The 14,279-nt window shown below is 35.9% G+C and overlaps 2 protein-coding genes across 2 annotated transcripts; one reads left to right on the forward strand and one right to left on the reverse strand.

Moving 5' to 3' along the window:
* The first annotated feature begins 216 nt into the window (after nt 1–216).
* Nucleotides 217–4,063, forward strand: LOC133333677 (mannosyl-oligosaccharide glucosidase). Its single transcript, XM_061541966.1, has 2 exons — nt 217–1,518; nt 2,744–4,063. Exons 1-2 carry the CDS (start codon nt 217–219, stop codon nt 4,049–4,051), a joined length of 2,610 nt encoding a protein of 869 aa, XP_061397950.1. The 3' UTR covers nt 4,052–4,063.
* A 6,159-nt stretch (nt 4,064–10,222) lies between these two features.
* On the reverse strand, nt 10,223–13,965 carry LOC133333697 (DNA topoisomerase 1). The gene is made up of 5 exons (XM_061541983.1): nt 13,312–13,965; nt 11,148–12,277; nt 10,811–11,061; nt 10,543–10,736; nt 10,223–10,325 (listed from the first exon to the last, which is right to left on the reverse strand). Exons 1-5 carry the CDS (start codon nt 13,941–13,943, stop codon nt 10,223–10,225), a joined length of 2,310 nt encoding a protein of 769 aa, XP_061397967.1. The 5' UTR covers nt 13,944–13,965.
* Between the last annotated feature and the right edge of the window lie 314 nt (nt 13,966–14,279).

Below are 14,279 nucleotides of genomic sequence, written 5' to 3' on the forward strand. Positions count from 1 at the left end.
TCCCTAGTTTGTTCATTCTTGCTTCGGTTTGCAAAATTTGTTGTAGCTTGTTTTTTCGGTGGACAAGAAAATGTTTAAATTCTTAACAAAATTAAAAAAATAGACACAATTAAAAAATTATTTAATAATAAATGCGGCATTCGTAAAAAATAAACACTGCGTGGTGGATAATTTGTAGTCTTCGGCTGTGTTTCTCTTTCATTTCCTTTTGAAAAGATGGCACGTCAGCGTGATAACAAGGGTGGAAGTTCAGGTGAAAAATCGACGAGTAAACAAAAAAGTGGCAAGCAGCAACAACAACAACACAATGTTATTGAAAATGCCGATTCCACAAAATCGAGTAGTACAACAACGACAAGTACTACATCTTCCACGGCGGCCTCGGAAACAAATAAGCCGCCCAAGGGAAAGCACCCCAAGAAGGCCACATTCGAAGAACCAACATCGAAATTTGTTCTGAACAAATGGAAAACATTGGCCGGCAGTATCTGCATGGCGGTGGCAGCCTATTTCTGTTATCAGGGCTATTTGGAGACACGTGTAAATACACCATTTGACAATCAGAAAATGGTTACACGAGCTGGCCTTGATGATCCCGAACGTTATTGGGGCTCTTATCGCCCTCTGAATTATTTCGGTATGAAAACCAGAGATCCCCACTCCCTGGTAATGGGCCTAATGTGGTATACACCCTCCAATTTGGGTCACGGCGGTAAGGGTATACGCCACTGGTGTGATATGGGTGATAATTTGGATAAATACGGGTGGACTCATCATGATGGACGGACATTTGGTGTCCAGGAGATACACGATCTTCCCTTCGAGTTGAAAACCTCCTTTGTAAAGTATCCCAGTGGTAAACAATTTGGTGGTGATTGGACTGCCAGGATCTCAGTTAAGAATACCACCCGAGCATGGGATCGTTCGATATCTTTGATATGGTATGTGGCGTTGGATGAACGCACCAATGGTCATATTAAATATGTGTCGGATGAGAAAAGTCCCGAGCCAGGGGTGTATGGTGAAACATTGGGTCTTGGAGAATTCCAATTGCGTTTCCATCCAGTGAAGGGACGCATACTGCATAAATCATACCTGTCCACAGTTGCTCCTTCTCTCAGTAAGCTAAAGGAAACGGTATTTAGTCATTTCCGTGCATTTACCGATAAAAAGGGTCATCGTTATATCGGCTTGCCAGGGGAAATGATATCACACAATGGTCAGGCGCCGGCAGATCCTAATTTCATTGCCATACAAATAACGGCAGAGGTAGATTTTACGCTGGACATTACATATCAATCGACTTCGGGATTTTCAGTGGGTGAGACGATACCTAAGCCGCCAACCGGACGAGATTATACTGATTCGCTGCAATCGCACATTGCGGCTTTCGATAAACGTTTTGAGGATACCTTCCATTTAAAGGCAAAGGGCTTTTCCAACGAAGAAATTAAATTTGCCAAATATGCGCTGAGTAATATGCTGGGCGGTATCGGCTATTTCTATGGATCAAGTAAGGTAAGTCAGAGGGTGGTTTTGATACAAGTCTTGCTTTAAAGTGTCAAACGGATCTTTGGGAAAAAAACATTTTTTAATCAAAATGGTGTTTGAATTAATCGAGAGACAGGTGGACAATTCGGCGCGTGCAAACTGGTCTCCGGGCAGGGTAAAACACCCCAAGTTTAGGTCCCAAAATCAGGAATATATTAGTGGAGGAACGTACGAGAGTCAGAAGATAAGCATTCCTATTTCCCAAAACGCAACCGTCCCTTTCGATTGTGATTTCAATTATCTTGTCTTGTTGGTTCATTAGCCATTGTCCGCCGGCTTAATCTTCTTAACAGGTATTCTTTTATGGGCATGCTTCTTGTTCGTTGGATTCAACTTCACAGCCCGACCCTGTTCCATAACAGCTTCCTTCGCATCAGCCACAGCATCGCTCTTTTCAATGGCCACCACAACTGGAGCTTATTTCTGCGATGTAAAGCGGATATTCTTACCATTTACCGCTGCTTACTGGCATTGGCGACCCCATTTGTCTGGTCAACTCGTCACATTCGAACTCTGCTGATCGGCAATTACTCTTCTCCAAATGAGCCAGTTCTTTCTAAAGTTTCCTTTTCTCTTCTTCCCATAATTTTTCTGCTACTTGGGCTTTCTACGCAGTCGCAACCAACTCACTTTTAAGTTCCTAAATTAATTTTTTAATTGTTTTTTATGCTCTTCAAACTTTGCCTCCAACGACTGCACATTTTTTTAAGGCAACCATTGGCGTCTACGGTTGTTTGTAGAGCAGCTTCTAGCTCCTTATTTCTTTTACGTAACTGTGCCGCGTCACGATTTTTTCCTCCAATTGTTCCTCATAATCTTCGTATAGCATATCGGACACAACCTTCGCTGACCTAAGATTTCCTCGCGCCACCTTCAATGCCATTTGAAGACCACCAATTTGCCTTTGGGCTGACCTAAACCATCCTGCCATATTGGATTTCTTCTCCAACATCTCCATCCACCGATCAGGAACAACCGGATCGTCTTTCGCTTCATTGGGTGCGTCTCTCACTAGATTTTCTATATAGTCATATAGGCACTGTATCGTCCGCATATTCACAGCCGTTTCGATAGCCTCTGCGTACATGTCAATATTAGTTAGTAGAGAACATTTCATATAGCATATCGTACACAACCTTCGCATATCGTACACAACCTTGACTTCTGCTAACCAAATTCTGTTTGATTTCAGGTTCAATCGGTTTACACCACCAATCCGGTTCCCTACTGGAAATCCGCCCTGTACACAGCTGTGCCGTCACGATCATTCTTTCCACGTGGTTTCCTCTGGGATGAAGGTTTCCATGGGCTATTGATTTCCTCGTGGGACATTGACATCGAATTGGACATTATTAGTCATTGGTTTGATTTATTGAACATTGAGGGATGGATACCACGTGAACAAATTCTTGGTGTCGAAGCGTTGGCCAAAGTTCCTGATGAATTTGTTATACAACGTAACACCAATGCTAATCCGCCAACGTTTTTATTGACCCTCAAGAAGATTCTAAAACATCACAAACAGGAGTTGTCTTTAAAGAGTCGTCTGGACACATTGGAACGTATCTATCCACGCCTGCAGGCCTGGTTTGCCTGGTACAATACAACACAGCGGGGTGATATACCCGGGACATATCAATGGCGTGGACGTGATGCCACTACGGAAAGGGAATTAAATCCCAAAACCCTATCATCAGGTTTGGATGATTTCCCACGAAGTTCCCATCCCAGCAGCCGGGAGAGACATGTTGATATCCGTTGCTGGATGGCATTTGCGGCAAGTGTTATGGCTGAGTTGTCCACCATTTTGGGTAAAGATGATCATAAATACTATGAAACGGCGGGATATCTAAAAGACAACGATGTCCTCAATGAACAACATTTAAGTCCCTACACCGAAACCTATGCCGATTGGGGTTTGCATTCCGATTCGGTGGTACTCAAACGTCCCCAGCTGACACAGAAAAATCTACAACGTAATCAACACCAACAAATGGAAATGGTAAGGGTAACATTGAAACAGCCGGATTATAAATTTGTCGATTCCACTTTTGGCTATGTGAACATATTCCCATTCTTATTGGAGATACTCGATCACGATTCTCCGTATTTGGGTAAACTCTTAAAGGATATACGTGATCCACAAAAGCTGTGGACACCCTATGGTCTACGTTCGCTATCGAAATCATCGCCCCTCTATCAAAAACGTAATACCGAACATGATCCTCCATATTGGAGAGGTCCCATCTGGATTAATATCAATTATTTGGCAGTTAAGGCTTTGCGTTACTATGGCATGCTGGAGGGTCCCTATGCCGCCTTGGCTCGTGATATTTATGCCGAATTGCGGGAAAACCTAATACATAACATTTTCAAAGAGTTCCAACGTACTGGCTACCTGTGGGAACAGTATGATGATACAACGGGTCAGGGTAAAGGTTGTTATCCCTTCACTGGATGGAGTTCCTTGGTTGTATTAATAATGTCGGAGCAATATTAGAGGAATTAAGACGGCGAAGACGACGAGACTGCTGAGTGTGTGTGGTGGACATTTAGTACAATTTTGTAATTTATGAAAAAATGCAATAATGACCTACGAATTACTTAATTTGTTGTTGTAGATGACGAGATTTTTTTAATGCCATTCTAGGTAATGACATTAAAATGTAGAGCATGACGATATTCTACCACAATCTCTATCCCCATGTATAATTAGAAAATTTGTAATTTTTAAATTAATTAAAAATGCCAAAAGTAATCCGATTATTAACGATTATTAATAAACAAAAAGAAAAAAGTTAATGAAAAAATATTGTTTCATTTTTTAATTAATTTTTTTTTCCACGAGAAATTAAATACCAAAAATTCAATTTTTCTGATAGAAAATTGAGTTTATGGTCTTGGGGCCGAATATTTATATTATTAATTTTTGGGAGGGAGATTTGTTACCGTATATGGTAACAAATTTCCCTGCAAAACACAAATTTAATCGAATCCGGTTGAAAAATCCGCTCATGATCCCCAAAAATACCCTTATATGTGGCTACCCGAAAAAATAGACCTATATTTATAATTTTTAGTGGAGGGATTTGCTACCAAACTAAATTGCAGCCAAAAAATTTACCTTTATTTATCATTTTTAGTGAATCAAAACGAACATTAAACTCGCTTGGTGTAGAAGTAAAAAATTTTCACAAATAACACATTGTGGGGGAGATACCTGAAGGAGTGGACCGATTGCGACCATCTTCAGACTTGATCTAGATTTGGTAAAAGTATTACGATTTCAAAGTTTGGATATAATTATACACAAAATTCGCATGGTATTAAATTAACAAATTTTCAAAATGTTGAATCATTGTGGGGGAGATACCAGAAGGAGAGGACTCGATCCAGGATTGGTAGAAATGTTACGATGCGTAAATTTTGGGTCAAACCGAACATTAAATTAGTTTAGTATTGAATTAACAATTTTTCAAAATATTGGCAGTTTGTTGGGGAGGTACTAGAAGGAGTGGACCGATGGATACCATCTTTGGACTTGATCTGGCTTGATAAAATTATTACGAAGTAGTATTACGATGTGTAAAGTTTGAATTCAATCTGACATTCCATACAGTTGATATTGAATTAATTAATTTTCAAAATTTTGATACTTTTTGGGGAGGTATTAGAAGGAGTGGACCAAGAGGTCCCATTTGCGCACAGGTTTGCTAAAAATATTACGATTTGCAAGATTTGGATCAACTCGTACTTTAAATTCGCTTTGTGTTGAATTAACCAATTTTCACGATGTTTACGATTTGTGTTGGAGGTACTAGAAGGAGTGGACCGATGAGTCCTATCTTCTGACATGATTTAGGTAAAAATATTACAATGTGTAATGTTTGTATTAAATTGCGCATCGCAAATCGCTTAATATCTGATTTATAAAATTTGCAAATATTTACCCTTTGTGGGTGAACTTTTAGAAGGAGTGGACCGGTAAGTCTCATCTTACAGGCTTATGCAAGCATGGTTAAAGGGGATAATTCATTATTTTTCAGCACAATATTGACCATTTTGTGTGTGTGATACCAAAAGGAGTTGACCGATATTCCCCATTTTCAAACTTGAACAGACAGAAAATCAACTCCAAATTTTCTAACACGTATTTGGTCCAAGGAAACATGGTGTCTAAAATCCATATTTCCCTTACGTTACGTTAAGTTTAGAGGCTCCACTCGGATCGCGTTAAAATATTTACCGTAATTTACAGCTATATATTTACTTTATATGGTGGAAATGCAAAGTTCCCCAGATATGGGCCTTGAAAGATCGTAGAATATTTTATTTAAATCAGCCGTTTTACGTTTTCCAGGAAGTCAATATGGGTATCATTTTAAAAGTTAGGGATAGTGCTTTAAAAATAGATGAAGATTTATTTAATAAAACTGAAAAAAAAATTGGATTACGTAGCCATGTATGCGCCTGCCCATAGGTAAAAGTCTTAAGCCCCGACTGAAGGCCGGCTAATTAAAAACTCTTAATTTTATTTTAAAATTAAGGATTTGGATTGCGTAGTCATTTTTCCGTTTGTCCATAGACGAAAGTCTTAAGAACTGGCGGAATCAGCTCAAAGAGGACTACTCCGAGTGGAGACCCCAATCTTGACGTGTTCCAATTACAATTGAAATAATTCTCAAATTGAAAAATGTGTAGTAAATCAAAAATAAATTACACAAATTACTTACCTCAATTTTCTTTTCCGTCAGGTAACGCACGTTAATAACAATAATACGCAATTCATACATACTATCATACACAAACTTTCGAAATTGAAATCGGGTGTCGTCGCCCAAACGAACAAAACAATTTTAATTAAAAACAAAACAAAAATTTTAATTTAATTATAAACAAAAGATATCTTTAAATTTTTTTCTTTTGCGAAAATATGCACTCCAGAGCTTATATATTTTTAAACCGACATAGACAAAAATATGCATGCATTTTGTTTTTCTTTATGTATTTTGGCCACGGCGCCGCCATTTTGTAAAAGCGCCATCACCGACATTCGTAAATATGCCGTCACTCCTTTTTTAAACGATGCTTTTCACACGAATAACTTACATTTCACACAAAAATTCTATAAACATTTGTTTCAATGAGAATTGTGGAATTGATTTTTAATAACAAATTTTACACAGTTTTGTTTTATGTTCTTTATCTTCATTCAACAAACACTTTAAAGCAAAGATCGATCACCCAACATTCGCAAACCGTTAACTTTGATAGAGTTGCCAAAGTATAAATTGCAATAGTCATTTAAATGCAGGGACTCGTAGATCGATAAATGAAAATAAACTAAAAACGTGCATGCAAGAGAGCTTTAAGAAAAGCTTTAGGGTTAATAAAGTCAACCCCTACGCATTAATTACAACTTGGCATCGGAATTGCCTCCGAGTTATAGGTTCCAACATGCTACGGTCAAGGAACTATCTAAATGTGTTGGGTTTAACCTACCAGGTGTGTCTTTAATTAAAAATACCCAACAAATTAACACCAACCATGCCAAAGTAGGGATTAAATTTGAAACCTTGTTTTATAATATTGCTCCCACCAGAGTACATGGGCTCAAATCTATTAAAATATGTACTGATGTTCTTTTTTTTTTTAAGGCTAATCAATTTCAATTTATTGCTAGCCCAAAGGGCCAAAAGGTCAAAAAACAACAAAATATAAACTACTCCAAAAGCTTAAAACTAACAGTGTATTAGCTTAATGTTATCAACGACTATTCAGTTGGAAGAACCATTGTACTTCAAAAACATTTTTATTATTATTATTCCATTATTTGATGCAGCGACCTATCACATAGGGCAAAGGACTTCAATATTATATCTACTATCAAGATAAGGAAAAAATAAATCATCTTGAAAATACAGGCTATAAACTTTTTTTCGCAGATGGATCAGTGGCCGGAGACATTACCGGAGCTGCTTTTTACCATCTCAATTCACAAACAACTAAATCTTTCTATGTCAGGAAAAAATGCGGAGTACGCCGAAAACAATGATATCAACAAAGTGTGCAATACTTTCTGACAGCTTGAGTGGGATTCAGGCTATGAATAATTAAAAACATATGAATTATCTGATTGACGCCTTTATCAACATGGTAAATTTCTTTGCGTACACTTACAGGGCGTCCAAAAATGTAATCAATGAAGGAACACTTCTAGAAATACAATGGCCAATGCCGGATGCCATCAATCAGATGGCTAAGGTTCTTTGGGATGAAAAGGGTAATGATTATGTGCAAGTAGCATTTTTATAAAATCTTTCCGTCGCTGACAAGAACACAGTGGTTTAAAAATTGTAATTTGAACTATTTTTCACAAAAAACAAATCAATAGAATCCTTAGTGGTCACTGTTTCTGCAAGAGAGCACCTTAGCCAAAATGAATGTGGTACCAGATAACTTATGCGAGGACTGCGGAGAAACCGAAACGGCATATAATCATATAATCTTTGGAAGTCGTAATAATACAAGAAGAATATTTCAGGAGAAATCACATAGTATTTCTCCACACTTGAAGACTTCACGAATTCTGTAACAAGCCAGCTAAGTAATTAAGGCTTCTTCTGGCCAATATATTTCAGTGTGAAATGATTTGATTTGGTTCAATAAATTTTCAATATGAAATTAAGTACACAGATACATATTTTTTGTTCTCAAAAAATCTTATTTTTATTGAAATATGTTTGGTTGTTGTTTTTTATTATTATTTTGAAACAAGTCAATATGTGTCTTGTTAATTATAGATTATGAATATATGGATGTGTGTGTTTTTGTGTGGTTTTGAAATTACTTCAAATTATTATTTACTTTTATATATTTTTTATTAAAATATCAGTAGTTTGTATCACTTAAAAATACCAAAAAATAAAAGAAAAAAATATTTATCTTTTCTAATTCTTATATATTTTTGTATTATTTTTTTAATGTAAAGTTGTGGCTTGTTTATTCTAACTCTAATGCTTAAAAATTGTTGTTTTGTTGCAAAAAGAGAAGAGAACACTATGTTTGTTTTTTTGTTTATAAATCTATTTTCATCACTTTCCGTTTTCCTTACAGATGTGGATAAGGAAAATTAGTTTTGAGATAAAAATAAAAGTGAAAATTAAAAAAATATAATAAACTAAGGCAAAATAATTGATACTAAAATTGTGTATAATTTTTTTTAATTTCATATATTTTTTCTGTGTTTTAATCACAAAACATTTTTTATTTAAATTATTTTAGGTATATTTGTATTGTATTTTAGGGGGAAGATGTGATCGATCATAAACATAAGAATTTTTTTTTCATTTTTTTTAAATTTCCATTATAAAAAAATAATTGCACAGTGTATGATTTTATATGAAATGAAAATAATAATAAGAAGAAAAAAGTAATATTACAAATATTTAAATTATGGTTAAGAAAAAAAAAATAACTTAAAAGATTATTTAAACATAAAAAATAAAAATGTTGAGAAAATTAACGAAAAAATAACTAAACTCTTGGTAATTTCTTAAAGCATCCAAAAAAGGTTATTGATAGAGGAAAATATAATTTGTTTGGGCGTTTTTGTTTAGTGGGGGTAGGGGGGTCTAGTTCAAAAAAATTATTGCAAAATTCTCATTTTAACTAATTATTACTCTTATGCACAAAATGTTTTTTTTTTCAAATAAAATTGTTTAAAATTATATTAATAATAATTATATATAGAGCTATAACTTATTTTTTAAAGGATCATCATAATCAATTTATCTTGATTAATAAAATATATATATGTAGTTCTTTATAACAAGATCTTCTTTATGTATGACATAATTTTATGAACTTGTTACTGTGTTGTTGTTGCAGATGCATATAATCTTCATTATATATGTTCTAAGAAAAAATTGTTTAAATAAAATTAAACTATAAATATAAATTAAAAATTCACTTTGTCATAAGAATATTTATGAATTATTTCAAAAAAACATTTTTTTTTTTTTGAAATAAACTTATGACAAAGCTGTGTTACTACAAAGATATGCAATTTGCATAACCAAAGTAATTTTGAAAACGAATATATATATATATATATATATATTTTTTCCATTGTGTTATTAAAATCTTCTATAGAAATGTTCAAATAGTTTTTTTTTTTTTTGTTTTGTTTTCAACTGTTTTCAAATAATTTACTATGATGAATGAAACAGACCAAAAGAAATAAATTGAACCAAATGAAGGCAGCAAAAACAATTTGTAAACCTTCAAATTTTCAATTGAAATACAAACATTTGATATAAAATGTTGAACACTATAATTATTTTCATTCTCTAATGGCTTAATTGAATTTCTCACTGTTCTAAATCATATCAAATCATCATCATTTATAATATTGATTTTTCAATATTTTTCTTTTTTTTTTTGGAGGAAGGATGTGTTTGTTTTTTTCACCATACCTGATTGGTATATTGGTATTGTAGTATGTAAATTAGTTAAATTGTTTTGGGTGGGCTTTCTTTTTGTTTTGTTTTGAGAAGGGATTAATATCTTATTATTTCTATATATATGCCTATATATAACTTTTTCATTGTTGTCTAATTATTATTTTTTTGCTGTCTACCCTATCTCGTATTCTACTAGAGCTTAATATTTAGAAACGATAATTTTCATCAGCCATGTGTATAGCCCACATGAATTTAGTCCTTTGTGTTTTGTTGAAAATCTTTTCAATTGGAACATTGTGCTTTTTACACCTGAAAATAAATATAAAATAAGAAAATATTACCAAAAAAGAATAAAATATAAAGATGTATTATCGATAACAAGTTCTCCACAACTTTTCTCTAGCGAAAATTTGCGATAACAACATTTCTATAACGAAAAGTTGTCGATAACAATTGCAGATTGCTCAATATACTTCAGTTCGAAGTTCTGAGCTTCTATTGTACACAAAAAAAAATTAACACTTACCAAGCCACCGAAATACGTGGATCCAAATAATTCAATTTGGATGTGCCTAAAGCTATAGTTTTATTTTCATCTCTGTCAGTCTCTTGTAATTCCAATTTCTTTAATTGTTCCTTAAGGCGTTCAATTTGTTTGAACTTCTTATCGGCATTGACCTTTTCTCGGACCGAGCCTTTACGGGCGGCTCTCTTAAGATCCTGCAAATTAAAAAAAAAAGAAAATTCGATATTTTTTAATTTTCACAAATTGTTAATTTCCATTTTGTCATTACCTCATATTCATTTTCGGCGTCATCCAATTGTTCACGCTTTTGTCTGATTTTCTCTTTGAGATTTTCCATGGATTTTTCATGACTCTTGGGCACGGAACGTTGATGGTTACATAGAATGGCAACAGCACGATTTGCACGATTATAGGCTAACAATTTCTCGGGTACTGTCATATCGTCTTTTGTCAATAGATCCAATTGATTTTGTAGTGTAACTGAAGCATTGTAGGTACGGAACACTTTGGCAGTGAGACCTGCAAATGGTGGTGGTAATAACAAGAAAAAGAAAAATGTTATTTATATCTGGATTCTTAAAAATGGAATGTTTCTTAGAACTTACCTTCCATGAGTTCCTTTAAATGTTCATTCAGCACTGCGGTATTCAAACGATCAAACAGATCATCACCGGTCTTCTTGTTCTCCATGAAAAGTTCCAGATTCTTAAAGACCCTCTTCTCGACCTCAACTTCATTGTAGTAACGAATGGAATCCTTACCGAGGAAATCAAATACCACCACATTCTCCTTGCCATTGAGCTCTTTATGCAATGATACGTGTTCCACACGCAATGAACAACAACCCACAGTATCGGCCTGATCTTCATCCTTTTCGTTACCAGCTCTCAGCGCCAGCTTATCAATGAAATACAAGGCCACAGCACGTTGTCGGACGCGCATTTCTTTCGACTTCCATTCGTTGCGATATGTGTCACGGATTTTGTCAATTGATTTAGCCAAACGCCGGGCTGTCTCGTACTTAATGTGATCCTTTTCACCCTTCAATTTCGATGATGGATTCAACATAATATATTTGACCTGGCCCTGAACATTCTCAGTCCACGATGCCAACCATGTGACAGTGTTATTGTGTATGACTTCCTTCCAGCGGTGGCCTGGTGGAGGCTGGGGTATTTTTGAATCTTTGCCACAATTAATTGACACATCTTCGGCTTGGATACGCCGCTTAATCATACCCATTTTGGGATGTTCACCACGACCTCTGAACAGACCCGGAGGTTCAAGACGGAAATTACCAATCTTCTCCTTGTGTCCATCGATAATACAAATACCATATTCCTTCACCAGGGCTTCGTTTTCTTCCTTCTTCTTGAGTTTCTCTTCCTTGGTGGCGTTTTTACGTTTTTCCGATTCGGCCAAGAAGTATCGGTGCATTTCTTCGAAATTACACTTATCAAAGTCCTTAATGATATCCTTTTCCTCCTTGGTCATTGTTTTGCGGAAATCCTTGAAGAAATTATCGTTGAATATTTTCTTTGTACAGTAGTCGTGATTTAACATCTTGGCATAGAATGTGGCGGCTTCCTCGGTTTCTTCGCTCAGCTCCAGCGGTTTGCCGTCATAATAGAAGCGCACATTTCGCGGTAAACGTTCGTAGGGAGGAGCAAACACGGGACCCTTGTGTTCCAGAGTATTCCATTTTACACCATCTTCACGCTTTTCTTCTTCCCACCTAAGAGGAGGAGATTGAGAAGATGTAGTAGAACGAGGGGATTTTGTGGATTTTGTTTTAGTTAATTTTACTTTTGTTGAGCTAGCTGTAGTTTTTTGCTTTTTCGTTGTTGTTGTTTGTTTTGAGATCTTTTTATTAGTTGTTGTTGCCTTTGTCGCAAATGTTCGACCGAAGAACAGCTCTGGAGAACCTGCCTGTACTATTGCAGTGGTGGCGGCAGTGGGTGCTAACACAAATTTCCTGTCACACAATCTGGCCAACTCTATGTGTAGCACACGACGATTTATTCGCGCCAAACTTAATGCAGCAAATGCAATTGTCTTTGCCATATTTCATTGCAAAAACAATGAAAAGAAATGTGAAATGCATTACGCAAATCAAGTTTATTCTGGACTAAATTTGACGTACATAACCCTACTGCTACATGTGTGTTATGACAAAAAAGAACAACTGCTTTTTCTTCTTCTTTCTTGAAGTATTCACAATGTAGTGATAGCACAACAGCAGCAGCGGCAATACAGCTGCTTTGACAGCTGTTAGCGTGCACATAACCTCAATAGAGATATATTTAATTGTCAGGAAATTAAAATTAAAGCGAATAAGAAGAATGTATGGGGAGTGGAGGTATAAGAAATAATGAGTCAGAGAATATTTCACTCATATTATTATTGGACCCACTTCTTACATTTGTTTTAAATATGATTGGGGAAATGATTGTTTGGGAAAATAGTTTAGGGCCCCTTCGCGGATCGTTTTGAAATGTTTACAACATGTAGTCCTTGGGCCCTGATTACAATGGTATAGTTGTTTTTTTTTGCGGAAATATGGATGTTTGTGGGTGACCGGCATTCGGCCGGGGGTTTACAGATGATACAGAGACTGATCGTATTTTATGATTATGAATCCAAAACAAGATCCCTTCAACTGTGTGAATGTTTCATTCGGTCTAACTCGGTAACCGCGACGAGGTCTTTTCTCTTTCAAACCACTTTAAATGTTTTGAATAAAACAAATAAATAAAAAACTTCACTTACCATCTCCATACTTCTTCTTCCTCTTCGTCCTTCTTTTCTTTCTTTGTCCGTTTGGTGGGTGAAGCTGTCTCCGTTTTCACTGCAGCTGGCGCCGATTTTTTAGCCTTCTTCGGTTTGACCGCCTCAGTATAGTCATCTTCTTCCTTGACACGCTTCTTCTTCTTCTCCTTGGACTTTTCTTTTTTGGGTTTTTTACGTGCCAACAGCGGCACATCTTCATCATCCTCCTCATCTTCTTCGGCTTTGATTTTACGCTTGGCTAGCGGTATATCTTCTTCGTCATCTTCTTCATTCTCGTCGTGGTTTTCTTGATGTTGGTGATGGTTGTGTTGTTGTTTGGATTTACGAGCTGCCAATGGCATATCCTCATCATCATCATCTTCGTCATCATCCTCATTATTGTCATCATAGTTTTGTTCCTGTGATTCATCTTGTTCCATTTCTTGAGAATCTTCCTCCTCATTGTAGCTGGCCTCTTCTTTGGCCACAAAAGCCGGTTCGTCCTCTTTGAACTGTGACATGGAATAATCACATGAACTTGCTTGCGATACATCAAAAGGAGCATTCATTTCGTAATGTTCCTTTTGGTAGCCATTGTTGTAGCTACTATCGAGAGGATCTTGACTAAACATTTCCTGTTTGACTTCTTCTTTTTTAACGACATTTGTGGTGGTGGTGTCGTGCGAGTTTGTGTATGATGATGTTTCATGTTTGATTTCATGTTTCACCACATCTTCCATTTTAATGTCGGCCAAGACATTATTGAAACCGTTTTCTTGGGGCTGTGATAATGGTTCGGGTTTAACGAAACCATCCACATCATGTTTTGAAGAAGATTTCGACGATGAAGAAGAAGAACTGGAATGTTTATGTTTAGACGATGATGATGATGAGGAGGAAGAGGAGCTTTTATGATGGCGATCTTTGTCCTTATCGCGGGAAGAACTCGACGACGAAGATGAAGATTT

The sequence above is a fragment of the Musca vetustissima genome, unplaced genomic scaffold (genome assembly GCF_032173495.1).
Source record: "Musca vetustissima isolate MV318-11 ecotype Yass unplaced genomic scaffold, APGP_CSIRO_Mvet_v1 utg8392, whole genome shotgun sequence".
In the NCBI taxonomy this organism is placed as follows: Eukaryota; Metazoa; Arthropoda; class Insecta; order Diptera; family Muscidae; genus Musca; species Musca vetustissima.